Source organism: Cyprinodon variegatus, unplaced genomic scaffold (assembly GCF_000732505.1).
Source record: "Cyprinodon variegatus isolate N-32 unplaced genomic scaffold, C_variegatus-1.0 Scaffold279, whole genome shotgun sequence".
Taxonomy (NCBI): domain Eukaryota; kingdom Metazoa; phylum Chordata; class Actinopteri; order Cyprinodontiformes; family Cyprinodontidae; genus Cyprinodon; species Cyprinodon variegatus.
The window spans coordinates 198,855-223,277 of NW_015150732.1; the positions used below are offsets into that span (position 1 = coordinate 198,855).

Below are 24,423 nucleotides of genomic sequence, written 5' to 3' on the forward strand. Positions count from 1 at the left end.
TGTGGGAGGAAGCCGGAGTACCCGGAGAGAACCCACACATGCTCAGGGGGAACATGCAAACTCCATGAAGAAAGACCCCAGGCCAGGAATCGAACCAAGGCAGCAGTGCTACATCGTGGGGTATCTGGGGAGCAGTGTGGGGTTAAGGGTCTTTGCTCAGAGAAGCAGAGTAGCAGTCTGTTGGAGTGGGGCTCGAACTCAGAACCTCAACTTAAAAAGTAAATCTGCAGGAGCAGGAATACTTTTTGAGTCAAACTGTGCAGGTGTGCAATGCCTAATAATGTGCATGTATTATGTGCAATTTACCATTTGACACCCAGTGCAATAACTATATATATACATATAAATATCCATCCATATAAATACCAGTGTGAACACCCTGTGCAATAACCTGGTATAATGATCCTACTATAAAAAATAAATGTGGACGCACTGTATATACTGTATATATATCCCATGCACCTTTTTCTCCCTTTGGCACATTCTCCTCCTTTGACTATTTGAGTCGATGTAACAAGTAAATGTCTCCACTGTGAGGTCAAACAAGTCAACCAATCAACATTTCTAAAATTATTTCTAAGGCTTTCTACCTGCATGATACAGGACCCCATTAAATAAGATTGCTCAATAGAAATCTTCTCATGACTGTCTGAACTTTTTATGTAACCATCTCTGGACAAAACTTACCAAAATTTTACTTTTAGGTAAGTTCCTTTTTTTAATAATAAAAAAAAAACATAAATGATTCTGGCATCTACCTGCTAATTGCTAATCTTAACCCCTTTGGTTGGAGTATCAGTGAGAAATGTTTTAGGAGCCATCTCTCTGATGATGCTCTGGGAAAGGTTTGCATCACAAACCTTGCATCAAGAATCGGCGCTATATAAATAAACTGAATTGAATTATATATGGTTGACAAAGTTCTGTCGTAGCCAAGAATCATGACACTTCCATCTCCATGTATAATAGTGTGAAATTATATTTATTCTATGCAGTTTCCTCCTTCTACACCTACCCCTCTTGATTAGACAGACAAACCTGCATATGATGTTTTAAATTTTCTACACCTGTAGGCAGGAATGACTGATTTGCAGCTCTTTTGAAACTACGAGACCTGCAAGCAGCTAAAGTCTTCTTTCTGAAACCCTAAGATATCTCTCTGATCTAACCATGGTATTCTCTTCACAATAAAGTATAGGCTACTTGAAGTTTAAACAGGGGAAAGCCTCACAATGCTGAGAAGTGATGTTTTAACCCTTTACAGGGAAAGTTACCATTTTTGATCATTTGCATACCCCTTACAAATGGAGTCCCCCCCATCCCTCAGTGAGGTCTAGAAGCACAAGAGCTATATCAAAAAAGTTAAGTCAAGAAAAAAGGTAAAACACTAATTGAAAAGTTAAAAAGTAAAGTTAAAAAGTTAATAAACCTAGTTAACAATTATATTTAGGTTTATAAACTAAAAAAATGTAAGTGCCAGTATCAGAATTAATGCCTGTAAGGTTATGCTGTACCAAAATTAAACAACGTGTTTCATGAATTTCTTATAGAAGCACTGTTGTTATTTTTCTTAATATATTCGGGCAAGTTGGCGTTTCTTATTATTACATTCACATTCATTTTTGCCATCAAAATAGCCATATTTTTTGAATGTTACAAAGGTAATGTATAGGTATAAATGGTTAATCACATGCATCAGATCTAATCTGTCTAAATTTAGCCTTTATAAATTAGAATGAATGTAGATGTGTTTTCATTTTTTTATTCTATTTGACAGAAATGTACCTATTTTTTATCATAATACAAAAACGATTAATAATAATTGCATCATTATTATTAGTATTATTATGTATCTTGATATAAAGTCGTATTATTTATGGATGGCTTAATTAAATAAAACAGCAAAGAGTTGTACACAACGGTTTTAGCGACTTTTCATTTTTAAACTACGTTTCCCAGAAGGCGCAGTGACTATTAGTCATCGTTTTCTGTGTGAAATCTCGCGGTACTTGGCACTTGACCCTGCCCTATGTTCGGCGCACTCGCAGCTCCTTCGCTCAGTATATAAAGCAGGACAACGACGGGAGGAAGACGGCTGGGGAGTCGCAGCCCGGGGATTGTAAATAAGACCAAAAACTGTGTTTTATTTACAAAACTATACCGGCTCTTTTAAAAGTACCGCTCACAGTCGTTTTAAAGTCTTTTTTTGCTGTATTTTTTTGGCTCTATCTCTCGCCCATTTCCGTGTGGTTTGTACACTACGCGTATAATGGCGAGCTCGGCTAACTCGAACCAAGTGGTAAGGATCAATCTCCGAGGACTGTCAGAAGGGGGGAGAAATGGGGGTAAAGTTGGTTGAAAAAAGGCTGGTTGTGTTTCTTGCTGGCATATGAATGTGCTGTAACCAACTCTCCACTGTTTTAAGTCCATTAAAATGACAGAATCAACGTTCAGTCAAGCAGCCATTATTTTTTTCAGTTTTCGAAACTCGAGAGCTGTTTCACAGGAAACAAATTAGGGGAGATTTAAGGAAAACACGACAGAATTCAGTTTAAATGCTGTTTAAGAGAAAGGTGATTTATGTTAGGTTGGAACGTTATATATTAGTTTAGCTTGGTTTGTCTGGACATTTTTTATTTTTTTTTTTGTCTTGGTGAATTTTTGTCATATGTTTTTAAAAAAAACTCTGATGTACCCTAAGCACAGTCACCATCCACTCTGATTTAAATAAGGTTAAATTAGAGACATTAAAGCTTTATTTTAATGGAAATTATTCGACGCTTAGTCAGCTGCCTCATCTTTGTCCACCATTTAGGGCGCCGAAAGCCGTCCTAACCCCCATATTTTATCCATAAAACGCCAAAGAAGTCCTGCTCCCTAACGACAAAAGCCAAATTACTCTTAAGTATTTATCTCAGCCGAATATTTTAGATAAAAGACGGTATAGGTTTCTCCATATCGAGCTGAACAGAAGGCGGCTGTTGGCGCCGCTCCGTAAAATGGCCTCCGCTCCTTGTCTCTTCGGCTCTCTCTCGCTTCTGGCCCTCCTCCTCTCCGCTGCCTGGTTTTATACCGCCATATTGGCCGTCTAATATAGACTCCCCGGGATGGGACGGTGCTACACGATGCTACGTCACCGGCTCTACATATAAACACCACACCGAGCTTTAAATAGTGGAGGAAACCGACGGGGGAGGAGAGGAGCGAAGTGTCCGCTGCGGACATCGGGGCAGTGCGGGTCGGCCTGTCGGAGGCAGGCTGTCCCGCAGTGTGTTACATCTTTATGGAGCTCATTGTTAATTCTGATATATATTTAAAAAAAATAAATGCATTTAAACGCAAAAAAACACGTTTAGTTGCACATTAGTGACTGGTTCTCGCTAATTAAACATAACATAATTTTTTTTATTATTATTTTATCCTCCAGCCAATGCTAATGTAATTAAGCAAGTGCATTATATCAGTGTATTTCTCTTAATAGGAGCTCTTTTGTTTGCCTTTTAGCCTAAATTATATAAGACTGTAATCGAGGATGTGATCAATGAGGTGAGGGAGCTGTTCCTGGATGAGGGAGTGGATGAGCAGGTTCTCCTGGAGCTGAAGACGGTAACCTGAACTCTAAAAACCATGTTATACTCCCATTCTCCTCTCTATTTAGTCCTCTAATATCTGTGTTTAATGCTGCAGCTATGGGAGAACAAGCTTATGCAGTCCAAGGCAGTGGAGGGCTTCCACACGGACGAGCAGGCAGCCCTGCAGGCCGCTCAGCAGCAGCAGCAGACCCAGCATGTCTCACAGGTCCAGCAGGTGACACAGCCTGCACAGACCCAACAGGTCATTCTCCCGCCTCAGCAGCAGCAAGGTAGGTCCTCAGTGTGACATAGGGATGAAAAGCGCCGGCATCACAGTTTATCAACTTTTTCTTTGGTTGTTAAATGAGTTTTATTGAACGTCGCCTTAAGCCGCTGAGCTTTTCTCCACAGCACCCCAGCAGCAAGTCATTGTTCAGGATCCAAAGATCCTACAGCACATGAGTGCGACGGGGATGGTGAGTAGCACATTGGTCAATAATCATTTAGCTTCAGTGTTTATAGAGTACAAAAAAACCCAAATTGTTCGCTGTACCTTGCAAAATGTGTTTAACTGTTTCTTTTCCTCGCTTTATAACAAGAATAAACTTTGTATTAAATCTGTGGCGTGAAATTTGATGTTCAAAGCCCCGTTTCTCATGTCTTCATTTATTGTATCCTGGAAATTAAAAAAATAAAAACAATCATGATTATGAGAGCTATAAAATAAATCTACAGAAAGAATTCTGAGCTCCCCGCACAATGTGAGTTTCTCACATTCAACCCCTTTTATAAAGACTTTAATAACCTTGAAAATGTTTGGACTAAAACTATTTACCCAAATTAAACAGAAGTTTATATTGTCTAAAAGCTTTTCCCAGGATTTCCCTCTGCTTTAACTTCAATTATATTCATAAGATGTGCAAAACTTTTAGAGAGAGAGAACTTTGCATGTTTCTTTAATTTATCACACAATTAAATACGATTAAATGTTATTTTTGTTGGTACTTTAAACTTTAGCAGGTTTTCATGCTGTCTAAGGCTATACTTTCTGCCTCTTCTTCACCCTCCAAAATCTTTTTTTTTTCTCTCCTAAACAGTATATAGAAGCATTTACAATTTTCTGTCTCATGTCAGCCAGATAATCATGGTGAACTACTATATTATTTTTTTTAAACCTTTAAATCTTTCTCCTCCAGAGTGCAGCAGCTACTGCAGCTACCCTAGCATTACCCACAGGGGTCACCCCATACCAACAGCTCATCACCAGCCAAGGTAAAGTATCCATACCTGCACTAACATTCCACTTTTTCTCTTATTTAAATGGCTTAATTTTAGCTGAAAGCTGTTGTTGCCTCCTTTGTAAGGCGTTTCCTCTCCTGTTTTCCTGCTCAGGTCAGATCCTGCAGGTGGTGCGCGCTCCCAACGGGACTCAGTATATCATTCAGCAATCTCCCCAGCAGCCTATTGTTCTGCAGCAGCAGATGCAGCCTGGCGGTGTACAGGCACCCGTCATACAGCAGGTACACCCTGTACTTTAAAACCATGCTATTAGTGTTGGATTGATAATGGAATGAATCAAAACAGGTTGAATTAAACCAACATGTTTCTGGGGTGTTTTTTATTTTCAGGTCCTGGCTCCTCTACAGGGAGGTCTGTCCCAACAGACAGGCGTCATCATCCAGCCACAGCAGATCGTCTTAGCTTCAGGAAACAAAGTCCAGGGGAACACGCAGGTCAGAGCTCAATGCTTCAAAGGGACTTCCTTCAAATCAGATGGATGTTTTTTTTTTTAATAGATACCTGCTGTGCATTTTTCCGCCAGCAGGTGGTGCAGGCAGCAGCTATGGTGCAGCAGCCGGGTCAGGCAGCAATGGCAGCAGCAGGAGGAGCAGCAGCAGCTCAGGTCCAGCAGGTCCAGGGTGCAGCTGCTCCACAGGCCCCCCCACAGCCTCAGGCCCAGCAGCAGACCCAGGCTCAGCAGCCTCCCATGATGCTCCAGGTGGACGGAGCGGGAGACTCTTCCTCGGAGGACGACGAGGATGAGGAGGAGGAGTACGACGAAGACGAAGAGGAGGAGAAAGACAAGGATGGTGGAGAAGATGGGCAGGTTGAAGAGGTGAAAGAAGCAGCTTTGTTTTTTGAGTTTTAGACGTTATTTAGCAATTAGGAAAGAGAAGAGGGAGACCATCTATAAATGGCTGCCAGGATGTGGAAGAGGAGCATTGTCACATCATGCTGGTTGTTTTATCTATGGGAATCAGATGAAGTTCTGTGGAAACCTTCAGAGAGTTTTAATAGAATCTTTAATTTCATGTTTCTGCTCATTCAACACGTTTCTATTTAAACTAAGTCTGTTTAGTAGAAATCAGAAGTGAAAGATACACAGCATGCAACTAAACTGTTGGTTTTCCTGGTTAGGAGCCACTGAACAGTGAAGACGATGTCAGCGAGGATGAAGACCAGGAGCTGTTTGATACAGAAAATGTTGTGGTGTGCCAGTATGACAAGGTAAGAACAGAGAAAACTATGCGATTCTGTATGGTTGTGACTAAAGCCCTGGCTGATTCCTCTGTGTGCGTGAGCTGAAGAGGTTTAATCCCATAAAACGGCGTCCATCTGCGCTCTACGCCCCCGTCTCATTTCCTCTCTCCTTGTTTCCCTCCCCTCAGATCCACAGAAGTAAGACCAAATGGAAATTCCACCTGAAGGACGGGATCATGAATCTTAACGGCAGAGATTTTGTCTTTTCCAAAGCCACTGGAGACGCCGAGTGGTGAGGAGGGAAATGTGTGTGTGTGGGGGGGAGAAGCAGCAGGAGCAGGGACTCTGAACTCCTCCTGTCCAGCTAACAGACAGTCCAACATCCTTCCATACTCTGTGACTGGAGAGGCCTCCAGAACTCCTACTGACCCAAAGGATTGGGAGGTAGTAAAACCTGGGTGTCGGCCTGGCGGGGGGAAATAAAAACACTCAAACTAGGCCTTGTGGGAAGAGAAACCTACAGAGGAAGAGGGAGGATGGGAATGAAGCGTCGGCTCTCATTGGTTTTCCATCTTCTCTGCTTTTACTTCTCGACAAAATTCACTAAAATAAGCATTTCACATCAAACAGGTGTAGTGGACCAGGGTGAGGCGACCCGTCTAGCCACAGAAGGACCGAGGCTCTTGGATGACAGATAACCTTTCTAATGCACTGTAGTTTTGACCTGCGTCTCCATTGAAGGTCCAGACTTGGAATGTTCTGCCTTTTAGGATCCCGACCGCCTCCTGGCTTCTGTGTTTCTGTTCGTGGCTCATAGTTCGTCCTCATGTTCTGTCAGAAATGGTGCTCTAGATTGTTTTATGTAGTTGATCTGTTTTAGATTTAAAAAAAATATTAATGAAGGGTTAAGAAAAAGAAGGTACATTTAAATTTACCTGTTTAAAAAAAAAGAAAAAGCTTATTTTTAATATATAAATCTCCATAAATCGGACTTAGTTATTTTTCCTTCCTCGCTTCTCTGGAGCTTCATTCCATTTTCCAACCCAAATAGAAATCATTTTTACATTTGTGTAAACGGGATGTCTGCCTTTCTTTTTCCTCTTATTTTAATTCCCTGCAGCCGTCTAAGGATTTGCACTGTCAGTTTATCGACATGTTGTGAGGTCAGTCAGTTCCAATAATCAATAACGGCGTCTTCTGTTCTGTGTGTGTGAGACTGATGCTGGGAGCCGTGTGAATGTTTGCATCACTTTTCCCCTTAGTTATGTCCCCCATGTCATTATACCCCAGTGAAAGCAGCCAGGATGTCGTCTCTTTATCTATTTATTGCTAAAAGTTTGTGAAATGTTCTGTTTTTGTTCGGCACCAAACTGTGCTCTTATTCTCTCATAAGTGTTCCTTTAATTTTTATTTTTATTTTGCTTTTCTCAGTCGGTCGATTGAATGCTAAATAGCGCTGAAAATCATTTCATCCACTCTGTTCTCCTGTGCTTTCATTATACTATTTTAAATTGAAACATTTTCTATCACTGTAAGTTTAACTTTGGGATGGGGGGGTTGTGTGTACTTGGGTTTGTTTTTAGTGCCCCGCCGCAGCAGTTTGAAATAAAATGTTTCTTGACTCGTTCTCTGACCTTTATTTATTCAAGTCCTGTGTCTCAACTTGTCCTGCATTTTTCACTATTGCCTTGCTGTCTCATAAAAAGTGTCCTGCATTTGACTGAATCAAGTAAAAAAAAAAAGAATTCACATCTTTTCCTCAATGCAAGGAAAGCAGAGCTGCGCTGGCTGATGCCGCCATGACAACCCGCACATGATGCTCTTAAAATGGGGAAATGCTTTCAGTTTGCAATGAGGGCGGGGTTTAATGCTAAGAAACTGCTTAAAAAGCTGCATCTGACCCTCATTAGTTAGGTTGCCAACTCTGAAAATTAAATAAGGGATGCATCTTAGTCATCTTATTTCTTCCTTTTATTCTCTGTGCGATTTGATTTTTGGAAACATGTAAATCAAACCTGAATCAGCTAATTTTGTTAATACTGGACAGTTTATTTATTGGATAGTTTGCAAACCTACTCGTAAACATCCAAGTTGTTCATTTTTAATGAGATCCTGTCACCCCAGCTTCAGTAAAGATCAACTCGTCTGCAAAGCTTCCCCCTTTACATGATTTCCAATGATTCGCTACCAGCATTAATTCCTATCGCTGGTTAACAGTGTTGGACCTAAAGTTTGAGTTTTAAGCTTCCTTGTTGAAACCATCTGGTAAAACGTAGAAAATGTTCACCTTTTAATTGAGATCCATTATTTAAATGCAATATAAAGTATTGATGTAGCCATATATATAAACCTAAGACGAGTGTCAACAACTGGGAGAAGGTGTCTGGTCAATCCTGGTTCCAAGGATGAATGAACAATAAAGGTCCTGTATTCAATGGAAAAATGCATTTAAGCAATTTGGTGCTACTGCACAAAAAATGTAATTTTTTAAAAAGATTTTTACTCCTTTCCTGGCATTATCAGTTTTGGACCCCCGCCAAAAAATAAAATCTGCATCTGAGCTAGGGTTAGGGCATTAACATGCTTCCTGTGGGGATTTTAGCCTAACCCAATTGTCCTTAAAAACTGAAGGAGGCAAATAGTTGTGAAATATTTTAACTTCTCAGCAGCAAATTCTAAATCTAGCTTTTATGAATTTGGGATTAAATCTTCACCTTTTGGGGCTCATTTAAGTTCAATATTAGAGATTATTTTTTGCTAAATCAGGACTGAAAGCCTTTTTAAAGTGCTAGTTTTGCTGTTTTTATCAGTTCCTGTATTTGGTCCATCCATCCATTTTCTTTACACTCTTAATCCTTAGTCACAAGGGGTGCTGGAGTTTATCTCCAGCTGTCTACGGCCGAGAGGCGGGGTCCACCCTGGACAGGTCACCAGTCCATCGCAGGGCAACACTGAGACAAAGAGGACAAACAACCATTCATGCACACTCACACCGAAGGAGAATTTAGAGAAGCCAATTAACCTAACAGTCATGTTTTTGAACTGTGGGAGGAAGCCGGAGTACCCGGAAAGAACCCACGCATGCTCAGGGAGAACATGCAGAAAGACCCCGGGAATCAAACCCAGAACCTTCTTGCTGCAAGGCAGCATTGGTTCCCACTGTTCCACTGAGCAGCACCTGTATTTTGTCAATTATTTCAATTTTCAATTTTTTCTCTATTTTGGCTGTTCCTCTATTTTCAATCCAAAGTACTTTAATCTTATTGATGCTGCGTCTCTATTATTACAGGTTATTATCTGAGACTTCATTGAAGTTTGTTAGTGAGATTAATAAATGGGATTGTTCTCTAACGCTGAATTTAAAGTGCTTCAGATTTCTTTAGATGTCATTTTATTTGCTAATTCACCCAAACTATTCATACCTCCTACACTAATAGCAGTTCAAATATCCAACCTATCAAATTCTTTATTAATTTATTTCTCAAATGATCTGTAACAAAGCTTTTCTGTATTCTTGCAGATTAGCCCAGACTTTGATCTGTCATGTTTGAAGTTCATCATGGTTCTAAATCAGATCTAGTTATTGAGATCTTTAAGAAACCAAAATCTCCAACCATCCAGGCCTTTGTCAGCGCTTGCCTCCTCGGTAATCCAGCATCTGGCTGGCAGTCTGGGTGCTCACTCTGCCTGCTCTCACAGCTTCCATCTAAACCACCTCAATCCCTCTGACTTTCTTTAGGGTAATCAGGAGAAAAGGTGTGGTTGTGTTTGGGATTACGGCCGAGTCAGAAACTACTTGAGGATTTCCCCCCCTTGATTGTAAATGGATTTTCGAAGGCCTGTCTCCTCTAAAAAAATATCTCTCTCACTTCACATGGGTGTATTCCTCCTCAGACAGCGCCAGTGCAGGAGTAATGGATCCCGGGGTGCCTCTGATGAAGTGGCTCTTCTTGCTGCTCCTGGCCACTTCAGCCTGAGCTGCGGCCGAGTGGGACTCATAATGAGACCCTGGAGATGTTTATCTTTGCTGTTTTTCTGCTTACCAGTCAAATCACAGCTACTGCCAATCAGTGTTGCATTTACAAGACTGGGAGCAGGATTTGTTGGCTGTTACCGGGTGAATTTACCACGGTTTAAAATAAAAACAAAAATTGAAGTATCCGTTCCTGACATTTTATTCCTTCCCAAGATTCTGCTTCTGAATTATCCGAGTCTAGAGCTGGGAAACGGCGGCCTTACCATTCCCACGTTAGTCTGATTGCAAAAAAATATTGGAATCCTTCAAACTAACATCTTGGTACTGTAAGTTAACTTTCTAGACATATTAGAGCTTTTGAAGCAGGTCTGTTGCAGGTGAGGCAGTCTGCTCATATTTTAATTTAACAAAACATCTCAACCAGTTAAGCTGCTTGTTGGACCTACAATGGTGGTCTGCAGAGTATGTCAAGGTCAATTAAAGGTTCTCTAGCTGCAAATAAAGCTCCTACCATGAGTATTTTACTACTATACTGCTTAAAATATGACAATCCATCACAGGTGAATATAAATCTTATGTATCATTCTATTATTGTATACTGAGGCTGTTCAGAGTTATGTATCCAGTTATACATACAGGATGGCAGTTCCCTGGGGGACCCATACAACTCTTTTTACATGCATGATTATTGCAGCTATTACTTATTTGTGCACATTAGTTATGTTTTTGATAAAAACCCTTTTCGTTAAAATGCTCTGTTTGGTGACAGCATATTAAAGCACCAAACTCTGCTCTCCAGAGCAAGTAGATTGGTAACCCCGCCTCCTGCTGTCCTCTGTCTTGTCTGCTGTCATGATTCATGCAGCTATTATTTCAGACAAATGAAAAATGCAGAACAGATAAGCAGATCATGGCTTGTCTACAGTGAAGGAAGGACTGTGTTATTTAGGCCGTCGCCTTTTTGGAAACACAGGAAGGAGCAATTGGTTAAGTGAGATTAGTGCTTGGAAAAAATCTTTCATTTCTTTTGAGAAAGCATGAAAAGTCAACTGAGTACAAAACACTGAGAGGAAAACAAGAAAAGGGACAAGAAGAGAGGGACAAAATATAGAACAAATAATGTTTGTCTATTCTATTAAAATATATCTGTATAATGGGTCTGTTTTATGTGTTGTCTTCTTAATTCAGAGGGCCCCAAATGTCCTAAATCCGCCCCTGCCAGGATGATTATGGAAACGTTAGTGGAAGGATAAAGTGTGAAAGAAAATAATCCTGCCAATTAGTATATAGATAAAATGTGTGTGTCAGTGTTAGGCTTCAGTTAAACCTACCAGACAATCTGGAATGTGAAAGTTCTGTTATTTGTTTTGGTTGGGGCTCTTTGTTCAAATTAGAATAGCCCACAAGGAAGCCATCTCCACTGAGAAGGTGTCCTTGTGGGAGAAGGTGTGTAGCAACCTTCACACAAATGAAGGGCCAGACTCTAAATCAGAGACAACATGGTTGCCCAGTAGAAAAATAAAAAAATTCCTTGATTTGGAAATCAAGGTTCCAAAATCAGCCTGCTCAGTAGTGCAGTGGGTAGCACTGCTGCCTTGCAGAAAGAAGGTTCCGGGTTGGATTCCAGGCCCAGGATCTTTCTGCATGGAGTTTGCATGTTCTCCCTGAGCATGCATGGGTTCTCTCCGGGTACTCCGGCTTCCTGGCACAGTCCAAAAACATGACTGTAGGTTAACTGGCTTCTCTAAATTCCTCCTTAGGTGTGTGTGTGTGTGAATGGTTGTTTGTCCTGTTTGTCTCTGTGTTGCCCTGCGATGGACTGGCGACCTGTCCAGGGTGGACCCCGCCTCTCGCCAGTAGACAGCTGGAGATCGCTTTATCCCCACTCAGGATAAAGCGTGTCAGATAATGGATAGATGGTTACAAAATCTGGAGGACTAGAGAGGCTGAGGATCCACTTTGCTTTAGATCCAATGTAAGTGAAGATTCAGGGGGCTGTTTCATCAGCCCACAGTCAACTCACCCATTTAATGGGGGGATTTAAGAGTTATTCATGCTTCTTTGTTTCGCCAGGCTTCATGGAGATTTTTTTTCGACCCTAAAGACGGTCCAGTAGCCATGGTGGTTCTGTGTTGACAGACCAGTACAGGGGTCTATACTGAACCCCATGAAGAAGCTGAGAAACACCAGAACCAACAATGATTATGATCTGCTATCAAAGCAGCCTGAGCTCCTGCGACGCCTCAGTGGAACCACAGGCTGATCGCCTCCACGCCTCACTGATTCACAGAAAAGGAGTCCAACCAGGCACTATATTTAGTCATCTCATTCTGATTACAATCTGAATTCTTGTTTGTTCGTCTTTTTTGTGTTTTTTTTTTTTTTGTTTACTGTAAGCCAGAATCATTGACAGTACTTTAACAGAAATCTTTTTTTTTTAATTTAAATATATCTGTGGAAAAAAAATCAGAGAGAGAGCCTATAAAATTGATAGACCATATTCTAATATGCTGAAATGGATCAATAGAATAAAACTTTAGGATAATTTGTCTAAAGCTCCTACATGATAATTTGTTTTTGCTTTTTTTCTTCTTTGGAGCACGTCCAACTTTTCTTTTAAACAGTAAAATCAAATGAAGCTGTTGGGGAGCACTCAGAGGCTTTCTGAACCCGTTTTTATGGAGAATCCCTTGGTGCTACGTCTGATCTGTCTGTAATTACCGGGGCTCACAGCCCATATCTGGATGTGATGAATTCTCTTCAAAGCTTTAAATATTGTGTTGCATTCTTGCTCCTTACCTCAGTTTTGTGCTTCCCATTAAGCATATCCTGAGAAAATTAAAAAGAGTAAAAACAGCTCTTTGTAGGCATCAGCATTCGATCAATTAGAACCAGCCTTTATGAAGCTTTGGATACTTCAGGAATGTTTTTAAATTCTTTTTGCTGCATATTTCCCATTTTTTCTTTGTTAGAGAAGACAGAAGAATTTCACCTATGCTTTCCACATGTACAGAGTATCAGTGGAGGTAAAAACACAGAGTGGGGTTATTTTTATTTTCATAATATCTACAGCATGGCTTAGAGTTCGTTAACTGTGATCAGTGTTTATATTTTGTGCAATAGCTGCTGTTGGAACACTTTGATCTAGGAGGAAAACTTTTGTCTGTAAAATATTGATATAAACTGCAGATCTTAGCATGCAAATCTTCAGGTTATGAATTAAAATCCAGCTTTAAAGTCCAACTTTTTCTATTTTACACTGACATTATATATTTGATATACAGCGTCTCAATTGGATCATGTTTAATTCTTTTGCTCCTACTGTTTGTTTTTCACATTAAAACCAAAAACTGAAATATGCTTAATTGGTTCATTTATGTTAGAATTAAACCATGGAAGGAACTTAACCTACTGTTTGTTTTTTTTGTCTTTGTGAATCTACAGGTTGTCTTTCTTTATAAAAAAGACTGAAGCTCACTCAGAATGGATGGAAATTGTTTATGAACAGGAGTTTTCAAACCTTTCTTGTGATTTTTGATTGGATTTAGTTCTAGACTTTGACTAGGCCACTCCACTGCGGTTCGGAGCTATCACCGGCCTGCTGTATGGTGAACCTCCTCCCTGATCAGGTTTTCAAGTTTTCACTGGTTTTACTTTATTCCATCTTCCCAAACCATCCAAAAAGTGCCCCTCCCCCAAACTATGATTCTTCCAACACCATGTTTAGCAGTGTGGGCCGGCAGTGTTAGTTTTCGGCCACAATTTTAGCCAAATATGTGTAGCTAACCAAAAATGTTCTCATGTGTATGTAAATCACTACCTCTGGAACAAGCAATTCCCTTCTAAACCAGAAGGTGGCAGCAATGATGCCATCAAGTAGAAGGTTTTTAAAGTTTGTATATTAACCAAAAACAAACAGAAATCCAGTGATTTTTTCCAGTAGCTTCATCTGTTCTGTTTCTGTTTGGCTGTGACACCATCCTGAAGAGAAATATTAGCTTCGCTGCTACCATCAACACCTTTGTTTATAGATGTTAGAACTTGGCCTGTTTTTCTGACTGTGGCTAACTGTCTTTGCTCTCTTTCATCCTCTGCCATGGGAGCTGGCTCGGAGCTTTTCTGCCTGGATGCGTGTTTCCTGGATTGAGTCTCCTGTGGAGCTGGTTGACAGTTACCCTTTGTATCTCTACTTATTTCTGTATGTCTGCTTCTGTCTCCTCGAACCCCAGTCGGCCTCAGCAGATGGCCGCTCACACTGAGCCTGGATCTGCTGGAGTGTTCTTCCTGTTAAAAGGGATTTTTTTCTCTCCACTGTCGCTACAAGCATGCTCGGTGTGAGGGATTGCTGATGAGTCGAAGAATCGATGCAATCAGCTGGTTTTCTTTAGATAGAAAACTTTGAATCAGTTTGACTGAATGATGTGGTTGACTTGTCTCTGTAAAGTGCCTGGAGATGACACGTGTTGCCAATAGGAGCTATGTTAAATAAACTGAATTGAAATTGAAATAAATTAATTTAAACAGCACTGATGTATAAATATGCACATAGCTTTATCAGGAAGGAACTTAGGAAAATCTGGTCTGTTTTCAATGATTTATTTGAAAAATCTAGATATCGTGCTTTGTTCATTTTTCCTGTTGGTTCATTGTGATCATCAAAGATGGATTGTAAAAAAAAGTCTTTGGTATCTATCAGTCAGTGCATATTGGTCCCTGCCTGCAACTCCTATGAACATTTTCTTGAATCTCATCACCTTCTTCTTTACACAATTCCCCTGCATCTTTCTACGGTGGCCCACAGGTTCAAGCATGCAGCAAACATCTAAATCCACCATAAATAATCAAATAAAATGCAATCAGTTGAGTGTGATAAAAAGTTATCCTGTGATCAGATTATCCCACCTGAGCTGGGGATCTCTGCAGCTCTTCCAGAGTTACCATCAACATTTTTCCTGCTCCTCGGATCTAACCCTTTCCGTCTACATCAGAGTAAAGGCTCCCTAATTGCTATGGCTAGCAGACTTTTCTATTTTTTGTTTGTAAACCAAGATATACCATTTTCTTTTTATTTTTACTTACTGTTTGCACTACTTTGCAAACAGTAAGTCCCAGGAAACGTGTCTTTTGAGGTTGAAATATAACAGGATAAAGTGTAAAAGGCTCAGTAAGCGAAACCACTTGTGAATGAACAACTGTTTTAACCAACTAAAACTCTTCTCTCCACTTTACTCGTCACCTGAGAGCTTTCTTGGAGGAGCAGGAGCTTCACCCTGACCGTCCAAGCTGAGCGGCTCATGGAGCAACGTAGGGACTGACGACATCAAGCCACTTCACACTCCTCAGGTCAAGAGCTGGATCCTTTTCCAATTCCTCTTTTTCTCCTCTTAGAAACTTAATCTGTTGTTGGTGAGGTGCATCTTGGGTCCTGCCTTGCTTATTTGGGGAACAGTTCAGGTAGAGGTTTATTTGTAATAAGGGGAAAGGAATGATCGGCGGGTTCTGAGAACCAGCAGGAGGAGGAATTTGAAAATAAATGCAGTCTCGTTTGGTCCGCTCACCACGGTCTGTCCATTAGACTACGAGTCTTCCCATGTTTCAGAGAGAAATTACACATAATCCCAAACAGGAAAACACTAAAGTTCATGCCTCCTGCTCCAACACCTTCCAGTCGTTCTGTGTTTCTCCAACGTTTACTCCTACTTTGATTTCAATCTTCTTCGGCATGGCAAACCGGGGGAACCATGAGCTGTAGGTAAATAGTAGAGGTCTAAAAGAGGTCCTTAAGAGAGCAGTCAGGCTCATCATCTCCTCAGATCTCTTAGGCCTGTGTTTAAAAACTGGATTACTAGTGTAGACATTTGGAACATATAGATGTGGAAAATATTAAGCTGTAAATGACGCCCTGTTAGGATTCTTACAATCTGACTCAAGTATTATTATTAATCAGGTGTGAGGACTTCTCTTTTAGTGAAAATCTTTGGAAATATCCTTTACAAATTGAAAAAAGTATTACCTAACAAGTAAAGTTCTTTGCAGACAAGATTATAGTTATATTTGACTTAAGCTCCCAGTAAAGGCTAAGCCATCAACAAAATTGTAGCAGAAAAAAAATCCATGGGAATCTAAAAGGAAAGGCACTTCTCCTGGAATCTAGGAGTGATTACTAAATCTGCTCTTAATCTCTACAAGCTTACGTATGATGAACAGAAAGCTTTTCCTTTCCAGCTGTTAGACCAACAGTTCATGTCAGGAGTTTACATGCTGTGATTGCGGAGCTCGATGTGACTGTAAGCTGTGGGTTTTTAAATATGACCGGTTTTATTTTTCCTGGGTGGAATATTTACACAACAATCAGCTTCAGTGTTTAAGTTACCAAGATTTAGGCCTAAAGGCTGATGTTGGTAAATTACATTGGATTTCTTCTAATCCACACATTTAGTTCATATAGACATAGACTCTAGTTAACGTTCCATAAGTTGTGCCTTAGTGGATTGACTCTGGACTACCTGTACTCATCGGCATGGTATAATCTATGCTATTTTTCCACTTTTCTTCTCAGAAATGTCAGACTTCCACTAAACTTGTTGGTTTTCTGACATAAACCTTTAAGTTACAATCCAAGAAACCAGATGAGGACTTCTTAAAAGCAGCTTGGATGTGTTTTTGGTATCATTAATATCAACCATTTCATCCAATTCCTTAACATTTTATGAAAAGACTTTTTGTATTTGGTGTTCAGATGTAGCCAAGCAACCATCAAGGCTGAAGCCAGTCCTAAACTGTTGGAACACCATTTTTCAGAATGAAGCCAGCTCCACAGCTAGACAGGGTGAGAGGCTGCAGCCTTTAGGAAACAAGCCTTTGCTCTGGACAAACTGATAACGACTCGTTTCTCTACTGTCGCCTCAAATGCACATATTAACAAAGGATAAATACACAGAGAAACTGCATTACCTTTCAGAGAAACATCTTATAAAGAATTAATTCATAACTTTATAATGTTGACAGCAGGAGAACACACTTTCTGCTCCAATGCTACGCTGCTCTGATGTCATTTTATTAGCATGTAGGAGCTAAGCTCTAAGGAGCTGCTTGTCAAAGGGATGTGCATGCATGCATGGCCGGTGTTCTGTCAGAACAGCACGCACTGTCAGATCGGCATACAGTGTTCTAATATGCATGCACAACAGAGAATTATTCCCACATTGAATATTAGCAGAAATGAAATGACCAGCAAATACACATTTCTTTTAACTTTTAAAAAAGAAAATTAGCTTTGATTATACGGTTATTTCAATCTGAAAAACTCACACTAAGAGAAAAGACAATAAGAACAAATTTATTTATACAATTGCTTGGTCTTTGGCGCTCAGACCTCGACAGGAAACAAAGCACTGAATTTTGATAGATATGCATGAACAGGAGCAAAGAATAGGGCTGTTTCCCCCCAGGCCTGAAACTGGTGGTGGAGTGGAGATAGAGGAAGTTGGTCAGTCTGTAGACTGCTGGTTAGCGAGACGGTATGATGAGCTTTATGGGGAGATCCAGTGGATTGCATGAGCTGATACTAGGGACCTGGAAGATGGAAGTCCAGTTGGATAACACAGGGTGAGAGAACCTGTCCATGATGAGCAAGCATGGAGCGACAGTGGAGAGGAAAAACTCCCCCTTGAGAAAGAAACTTCCTGCAAAACCAGGCTCAGCATGGCGGTCTTCTGCCGCACTGGTTAAGATGAGACAGGGAACGCAGTAAGAGTCCGGGAGGAATGACACTCTGATGAAGCTTTAGCTACCATGGTGGAGGAGGGGCTGGAGGTGGGTTGTAACCAGGTCATCTGAATGAAGTCATACAGTGCAACCACCTCCTGCCCACCAGGAGCAGATAAGTTGGGGATCAAAGGCCTTTTAAGATGAAATATGGATGCTGATTGGCTTTCATGGAGGTGTGGTTGAAATCTGATTGGCTGTGTCGTAGGTGGATGCAGGAGCAATCCGTTTCTTCAGTTGAACTTCCGCCTAGGCTCTATTTCTTGGATGCAGAAACGGCCAGACATGATTAAAGTTTCCAGGATGTTGAGAGAAGAAGCCTCTCTAGCTAAAACCATCATAGTCAATATTCATTTTAAATAAGTTACTTTAGTAGTAAAAAATGTGTGTGTGGGAATTTAAATTTGGTTAGATTTTACTGTCATATTTAAAACCATAGAAATCATTGGTTGTGGTTTAAATTGTGACTGTAGATAAAACTAATCGTATGCCGATCTGACAGCGAACGCTATTCAACAAACAACAAACTAGAGAACAACATCAATAGATGGTGTGTGACATCACACCTTATTCACTTTAAAGAGGTAACTTGAGTTCTTCACATCAATCATTTTTAATTCTTTCTAAAATAATGAATTATTGATTCCTGCTCCTTAAACTACTGGTGTTAGTATATGCATACATTTACTTCTACATGAGTATTCTTAAGTAAGTGTATGAATTTTTATTATTATTATTTTATTATTATTTCAATCATAAACAATGGTTCTAAAGTGTGAGGAATAGTTAACTCATAATTATATATAAACCCAGCAAGTCTAGATCAACATTATTTTTTTAAATATAAGAAATGGAACTGGCTCCTCTAAAAAGATTAGAAAACAATGTAAAAGCATGATCAATTCTGGAAAAACGAAAAGAATTGTCTTTCTGAAAACATATTCAGTTTGAAAAATGTATTACCATTTTATTAAAATCTTCAAACCTATGGGGGGTTATAACTATGAAACCCCTTTTAAAACAGTGGAGTAGCTCTATGAATGTTCTCACAGGTATTTTGACTATCTTTGGTGACTAACTTCAAATTGTGTAAGGCCTCCTTGCCATCCCTCTAATATATATATATAAAACATGTATTTTGCTTCCCCTTAAAATTAAGGTGTTGACAACTTCTTTTAAACCTAAATATACCATGGGTGTGAATAGGTTTTGACTCCGCTAGGCTGTTTGCATTGGAACAAACACATACATACTGTCATTAATGATATGATATCTTTGTTTACCTAGGCTGACATCCCCATTTGACCTCCCACCACAAAGTCTACAGCAGATAGAACAGAACTCAACTAGTATTTTATTATCTATATATATCCATATAAAACAACATGTACTGCAAATACTTACATCTATAACAAACTGAACAACACAAACATCCAGCAGAACTCTGTTTATTTCTCAGAAGAGGCAGATATCAAACAAAGAAAAAAAGTAATTTTTCCTTATTTCTCCATGGCATTGTTTCATTATCTGCAGAGTTGTGAATTTAATAATAAATGAAACTGGAGTTTTTCTTATTTTAAATAAATGGTATAACGTTTACACAGCTGAACAGCACTGAGCCAGCAGGCAGTTGAATACAATACCTACCTTTAGATAAAGGCCTCGATCAGTTGAAAATAAAATGATTTATTTACAATATTTCACTTATACTGAATATATAGAAAATAAAATACAAAATCATGCTTACTTTCACTTTTTTTGAGCAGTAAATATTTCTAAAAACGATTCTAGAAAAGGTATAAAAAATACAGAAGACTAGAACTGAAACCAGAGTCTGGTCTAGAATGAGGGGTCTTTCTGTTAAACATTTCAACAGATCAGTCCAGAAGTATTTCAATGCTTCCTGCAAATGAGTCTTTCTCTGCTCACTTCCTGAAGCTGATGTCCGACTCACGTGTCCGGGCCTTGGTTCTCGACGGGACGTGTCTTTGGGTTAATTCCTCGATGGTATGTTGGTCTGGAGAAACTCTTTAGGGTGATTGGTACCTCTTCGTGACCGATGCTTCCACCTTTCCGAGCTTTTTCTCTCCGCACCTGAGAATTCCCGCTGCTGCCCTTTGACGAGACGGTCTGACCTCTGAACAGCTGCGCTTGCTGCTGACACAGACCCACTTTGCTTAGCAGGATAAATATGTCCCCTCTGAAGGCCTTTGTGAAGATTGCGTACAGGAATGGGTTGGCACAGGAGTTCAGGGGGTAAAATAGCACCAGTAAAATCTTGGAGTTTGATACGGTGATGAGGGGCCGGTTTAGCGCGGCTGACAGGGCATAGAAGGAAATGGGAGCCATGCACAAGAAGTCAGTGAAGATGAGGATGGCCATGCGCTTGGCAATGTTGGTGTCCTTGGACCCAGAGTGGTACTGAGGGTTGTGCACTGTGCAATAGATCTTAAAGTAGCAGGCACAGATGACAAAGAAGGCTAGTATGTTTAGCACCAACACCAACAAGATGTAGACCTGAGCTGCTGTGGACTGGGTGTCCATTGGGAGACATATGCTGACCTTCTGGTAACTGCTCACTCCAACCAGTGGCAAAAGAGCCAGAAGGAGGCAAAGGATCCAGCCAACTACCATTGCAGCTGCCGCATGGTGTAGGCGGAGTTTGCGGTCAAGCCTCATTGCAAAGGTGATGGCGTACCACCTCTCCAGGGTGATCACCGTCAGGGTGTAAACGGACAGCTCGCTGGCAAAGACGGTGAAGAACCCAGCAAGTCCGCATCCAGGGCCAGTCTGCCAGTCAATGGCATGGTTGAAGTACTCTGATCGGGTGTGGAGGTCTACAGAGGCAATGAGGAGCAGGTAGATCCCCATGCAAAGATCGGCGAAGGCCAGGTGGCACATGAGGAAGCGAGACACTGAGAGCTTGTAGTGGCTGGTGAGCAGCACCAGGAGAACCACCACGTTTCCTAAAACAGCCAGCAAGCTCACAAACCACACTGACACCCGCAGGAAACTAAACCCCATTATGTCCTCACAGGGATTAAACTCATCGGGCACTGGAGCACACGCCACCTCCCCTCCCTCCTCGCACACCACATAATCGTAGCGACTGTCAAAATCTTGGCTGTCGTCCTCCTGGGGGTTCTTGAGGGTCTCTCCAAATCCCACTTCCCCGTCTGGCTGTCCTTCAAAGTAGGCGTGGTAGGAGAGGCTTCCATAGAAGTCGCTTTTCCTCAAATCTTGCTGTAGTTCTCCGTGACCTTCGTTTCTCTGCTCCTGGCCTGGAACCGTCTCTACGACTCCGTCCCCTTGGAGGGATGGCATGCTCAGGGGCCCAACAGAGCGCTTGTGGTAATGGTCGTAGAAAGCGGTTAGGTTACAGATGATGTACTCCAAAAAGCTGGAAAACACAAAATGCTATTCCATAAGACTGAGCCAATAAATGATTTTCTAAATAACACAGCAATCTTTAACTTTCCCACATTTTGTCATGACACAACACCACAATTTAAAATACTTTGTTGTGAATTTTTTTGGGGGGCCAACCGACACAAAGTGAAAAGAAGGGCAGCATGAAACTCAGGCTTTCGAGTTTTGCTTCAAGGTCAAGAAGTTGAACTTTGCTCTTGTCTGAATAGAACACCTTCACATTTGCCACATCCTCTACATGGCATGTAGCAAACTGCAGAAGTCTTTTTTTTATTATTTCATCTGTGGATTTTTTATGGCATGGAAAAACAGTAATTCTTAGGTAATTAGCTTCCTTTTCCTGAGTTTTAAAATGTCTGCATCTTCTCTGCAGTTACCATCAGCCTGTTGGCTGCTTCTCTGATTAATAATCACCTGAACAATCATGTTAGATCGAAATGACAGCCAACTCTAGGTAGGATTACATTTGTGTCATACCATGTTCTTGTTAGATGAGATATTGATAGTTTGGCATTTAAAGGTTTTTGAAAATCTTCTTTTCACTGTTGATCTGAGGAAATCAGCAGTGCTTTTGCCTTAAACTTTCCAGGTCTGCTGCCCTGGAAAGATTTCTTCTTAGCATTTTACGCTTCTCACCCACATGGAGACACTTGGTGTAATAGAAGTATGGCATCTTGAGACCCTCTACAGATATTAAACTTATCAATAAAAAAGGTAATGATGCAGCATATTTAAATGTTAAAATGCATTAAAACATAACTTAAAAAAAGGAAAAGCCCGAATACATAGATTGTTAATGCCTTTTGTATTACTATTATACAGATGATTAATAGCTTTTTTTTCCCTGAACATTTTGGATTGCAACCAGTAGTTTGGGCTATTAGACCGTTTTAGTACTTTTTTGTGGGTCAGAGATGGAAAAGTTTGTGAATCTCTGCTTTAAATAGTTAACATTATTGCCTCCTTCATTTTAAACATATTCTGCTCCCCATGAGCTCTGTTTCTTAAAAAGCCAAAAAGCCCACTTACTACTTTTTTTTTCCTTCTGCTTCTTTCCTTTTTTTGAAAATTCTGGGCATGATGGTTGATTTACTGTTCTGTTGGTTTTATTGATTACTTTTAAGTGTTTAAATTCTAAAGACTTATCTTATTTCAGTGAGATGTTAAAGCCCTAAACTCAACTCTCTGCCATCAGCCGACCAGCTTCTGCCTGTCCTTAAAGCCAGGCCAAGTTCCAGAGGTGATAGGTTTCTCTGTGGCAGCACCCAGACCGTGAAACAGTCTTCTCTGAGTTCCCAGATCAATTAAAATCTAGACTAAAAAGGTATCTTTATTTCCAGACCATCAATACAAGCTGAAATTAAATGACATGCAGACGGACCTCTGAATACAGTAGGTTGCACTGGGTTTCACATCGTGGAGTCTGAGCAGGCTAAATGAACATGCACTTTCTTTCTTCCCACTTCTTAATAATAGGGTTGTCAAAAGTATCGATACTCAAAAAAGTATCGATACTGAAACGTTGTATCCGGATACAATACTCGTTTTTAAAAGTATCGATACATTGCCACCACCAGTGGCACCTAAGCAGTCATTCATCTAAAGAGCAGAATAGAGGACAATGCACTTTCAGAACACTGTGTGATTGAATAATTCTCCGCACTTTTCAGTTTCAGACTTTTTTTGTAAGAGGTGCAGCTGCTGAGAATTATTTTTGTTTCTTAACCGGTTTGGCTAGTGTCATTGTTATGTGTGCAAAGCATAGCCAAGGAAGGAACACTTAATTTTAATTTTATAAGTTTTTTATCAAGCTTGCTTAATATTGTGCACAGCATACAACCTCAAAATATTGTTCTTATTGTTTATTGTATTTATTTATTATATTTTATTTATTAATGAAAATATTTCTGTAGAATTTTGGAGTCTTTGTTTTTAGTCTTGTGGTATAGAAAATGGTATCGAGTATCGAATATTTTCCTTAGTATCGGTATCGAGTTGAAAACTTTAGTATCATGACAACCCTACTTAATAATGCTCTTTCTTCTTGACCTCAGTGGAGATGCATGTTTTTGCAACTTGCTGTTTGCATGGTTGCGTGAAAGGTGGGTGATTAAAGCCTTCATAAATACAGATGAGGAGGTGGGAGTTCTGTTTTTGCAATGAACCTCTTTCAAACAATAACATCAGCGAGTGACACTAATTACAGCTAGAATATAGGTAAAGACATCAGAGAGTTGATTTAATCAATGCCAAGATCCACATTTTACAAGTGCAGTAACCCCCATTCAATGTGTGGGATCATCCAACCTTCACAATATGCACACACTTATCATAAAACACTCCATCATTTATCTTCTTAAATATAAAAGCTCACCCTCGTTTTTTTTTTAGGTTTTTGAAGCCGCAGCAGTGGCTCGGGTAGGTGAGATCAGCGGTGGCGAGATGCTTAAAGGCCTTGATGGGTGGCAGTTTCTTGAGGGCCCAGGCATCCCGTGCCTTCAGCTCCCGCAGGGAGCCCATGCCAACAGTGGGCAGGGATGTGATGGCTGTTTGGGAGACATCCCTGAAACAAAGCGAAGGATTATACCACCTGAAAATAATACACAGAGAGCTTCACCAGGTTTGAACTAGAAGATGTGATGCATTGCACAACCGACAAATTAAAACAACTCATATCACTGTGTTCAATTTTATATGTCTGACTGGGGTCATGACACGACTGCAGTTAACCAATCAGTGGTGGCTTTCTTACGTCAAAAGGAGCGGATTGTTTTCAGTTGCCTGGTATGACGGTAAAAAGAACAGGACACACAGAAATTCAGTTATCTGTAGCTCTTAACAGAATTAAGGAGAGTTTTGAGGAATTTAAGTGGTTTCAGGACAGTAAAAAAAAACATTAGGGTCCCTACATTTACAGCTTTTTTTTCTGCTCTCCACTGTAAACAAAACACTACTATGATTTTTACTGCTTTTACTGGAACACCTTAATGGAGAAGAACATTTTTCCGACATTACCCTTTTTCTTATGCATTTTTTTATCACTTATATATCACATTTAACACATTCAGCAGGGTCCCTACAGCATAAGGCAAGTTAAATTCAAGACTTTTTAAGACTATTTAATAGGGTTGGGAATTGAAAAGATTTTCACGATTCCGATTCCCTTTTCGATTCTATGAAACGATTCGATTCTTTATC

General features: G+C 40.3%; 2 protein-coding genes across 2 annotated transcripts in view; one reads left to right on the forward strand and one right to left on the reverse strand.

Annotated features, from left to right (window-relative positions):
- Positions 1-2,057: 2,057 nt before the first annotated feature.
- On the forward strand, positions 2,058-7,679 carry gtf2a1 (general transcription factor IIA 1). The gene is made up of 10 exons (XM_015383275.1): positions 2,058-2,299; positions 3,505-3,606; positions 3,688-3,862; positions 3,984-4,048; positions 4,769-4,844; positions 4,965-5,092; positions 5,201-5,305; positions 5,398-5,688; positions 5,991-6,080; positions 6,242-7,679. Exons 1-10 carry the CDS (start codon positions 2,270-2,272, stop codon positions 6,347-6,349), a joined length of 1,170 nt encoding a protein of 389 aa, XP_015238761.1. The 5' UTR covers positions 2,058-2,269; the 3' UTR covers positions 6,350-7,679.
- Positions 7,680-19,226: 11,547 nt separating this feature from the next.
- Positions 19,227-24,423, reverse strand: part of tshr (thyroid stimulating hormone receptor) — a 33,823-nt gene continuing 28,626 nt past the window's right edge. The window contains exons 9-10 of the mRNA XM_015383273.1: positions 23,600-23,788; positions 19,227-21,196 (exon numbers count right to left, since the gene is read on the reverse strand). Of these exons, the coding sequence (XP_015238759.1) occupies positions 19,747-21,196; positions 23,600-23,788 (1,639 nt within the window). The 3' untranslated portion in view covers positions 19,227-19,746. The remainder of the gene's footprint in view (positions 21,197-23,599; positions 23,789-24,423) is intronic.

Excerpts from the sequence above, each read along its gene's own strand:
- gtf2a1 (XM_015383275.1), top strand. The coding sequence starts at position 2,270 with ATGGCGAGCTCGGCTAACTCGAACCAAGTG. Across the intron at positions 2,300-3,504 it reads CGGCTAACTCGAACCAAGTG|CCTAAATTATATAAGACTGT; the intron begins GTAAGGATCAAT and ends TTTGCCTTTTAG. Across the intron at positions 6,081-6,241 it reads TGGTGTGCCAGTATGACAAG|ATCCACAGAAGTAAGACCAA; the intron begins GTAAGAACAGAG and ends CCCTCCCCTCAG.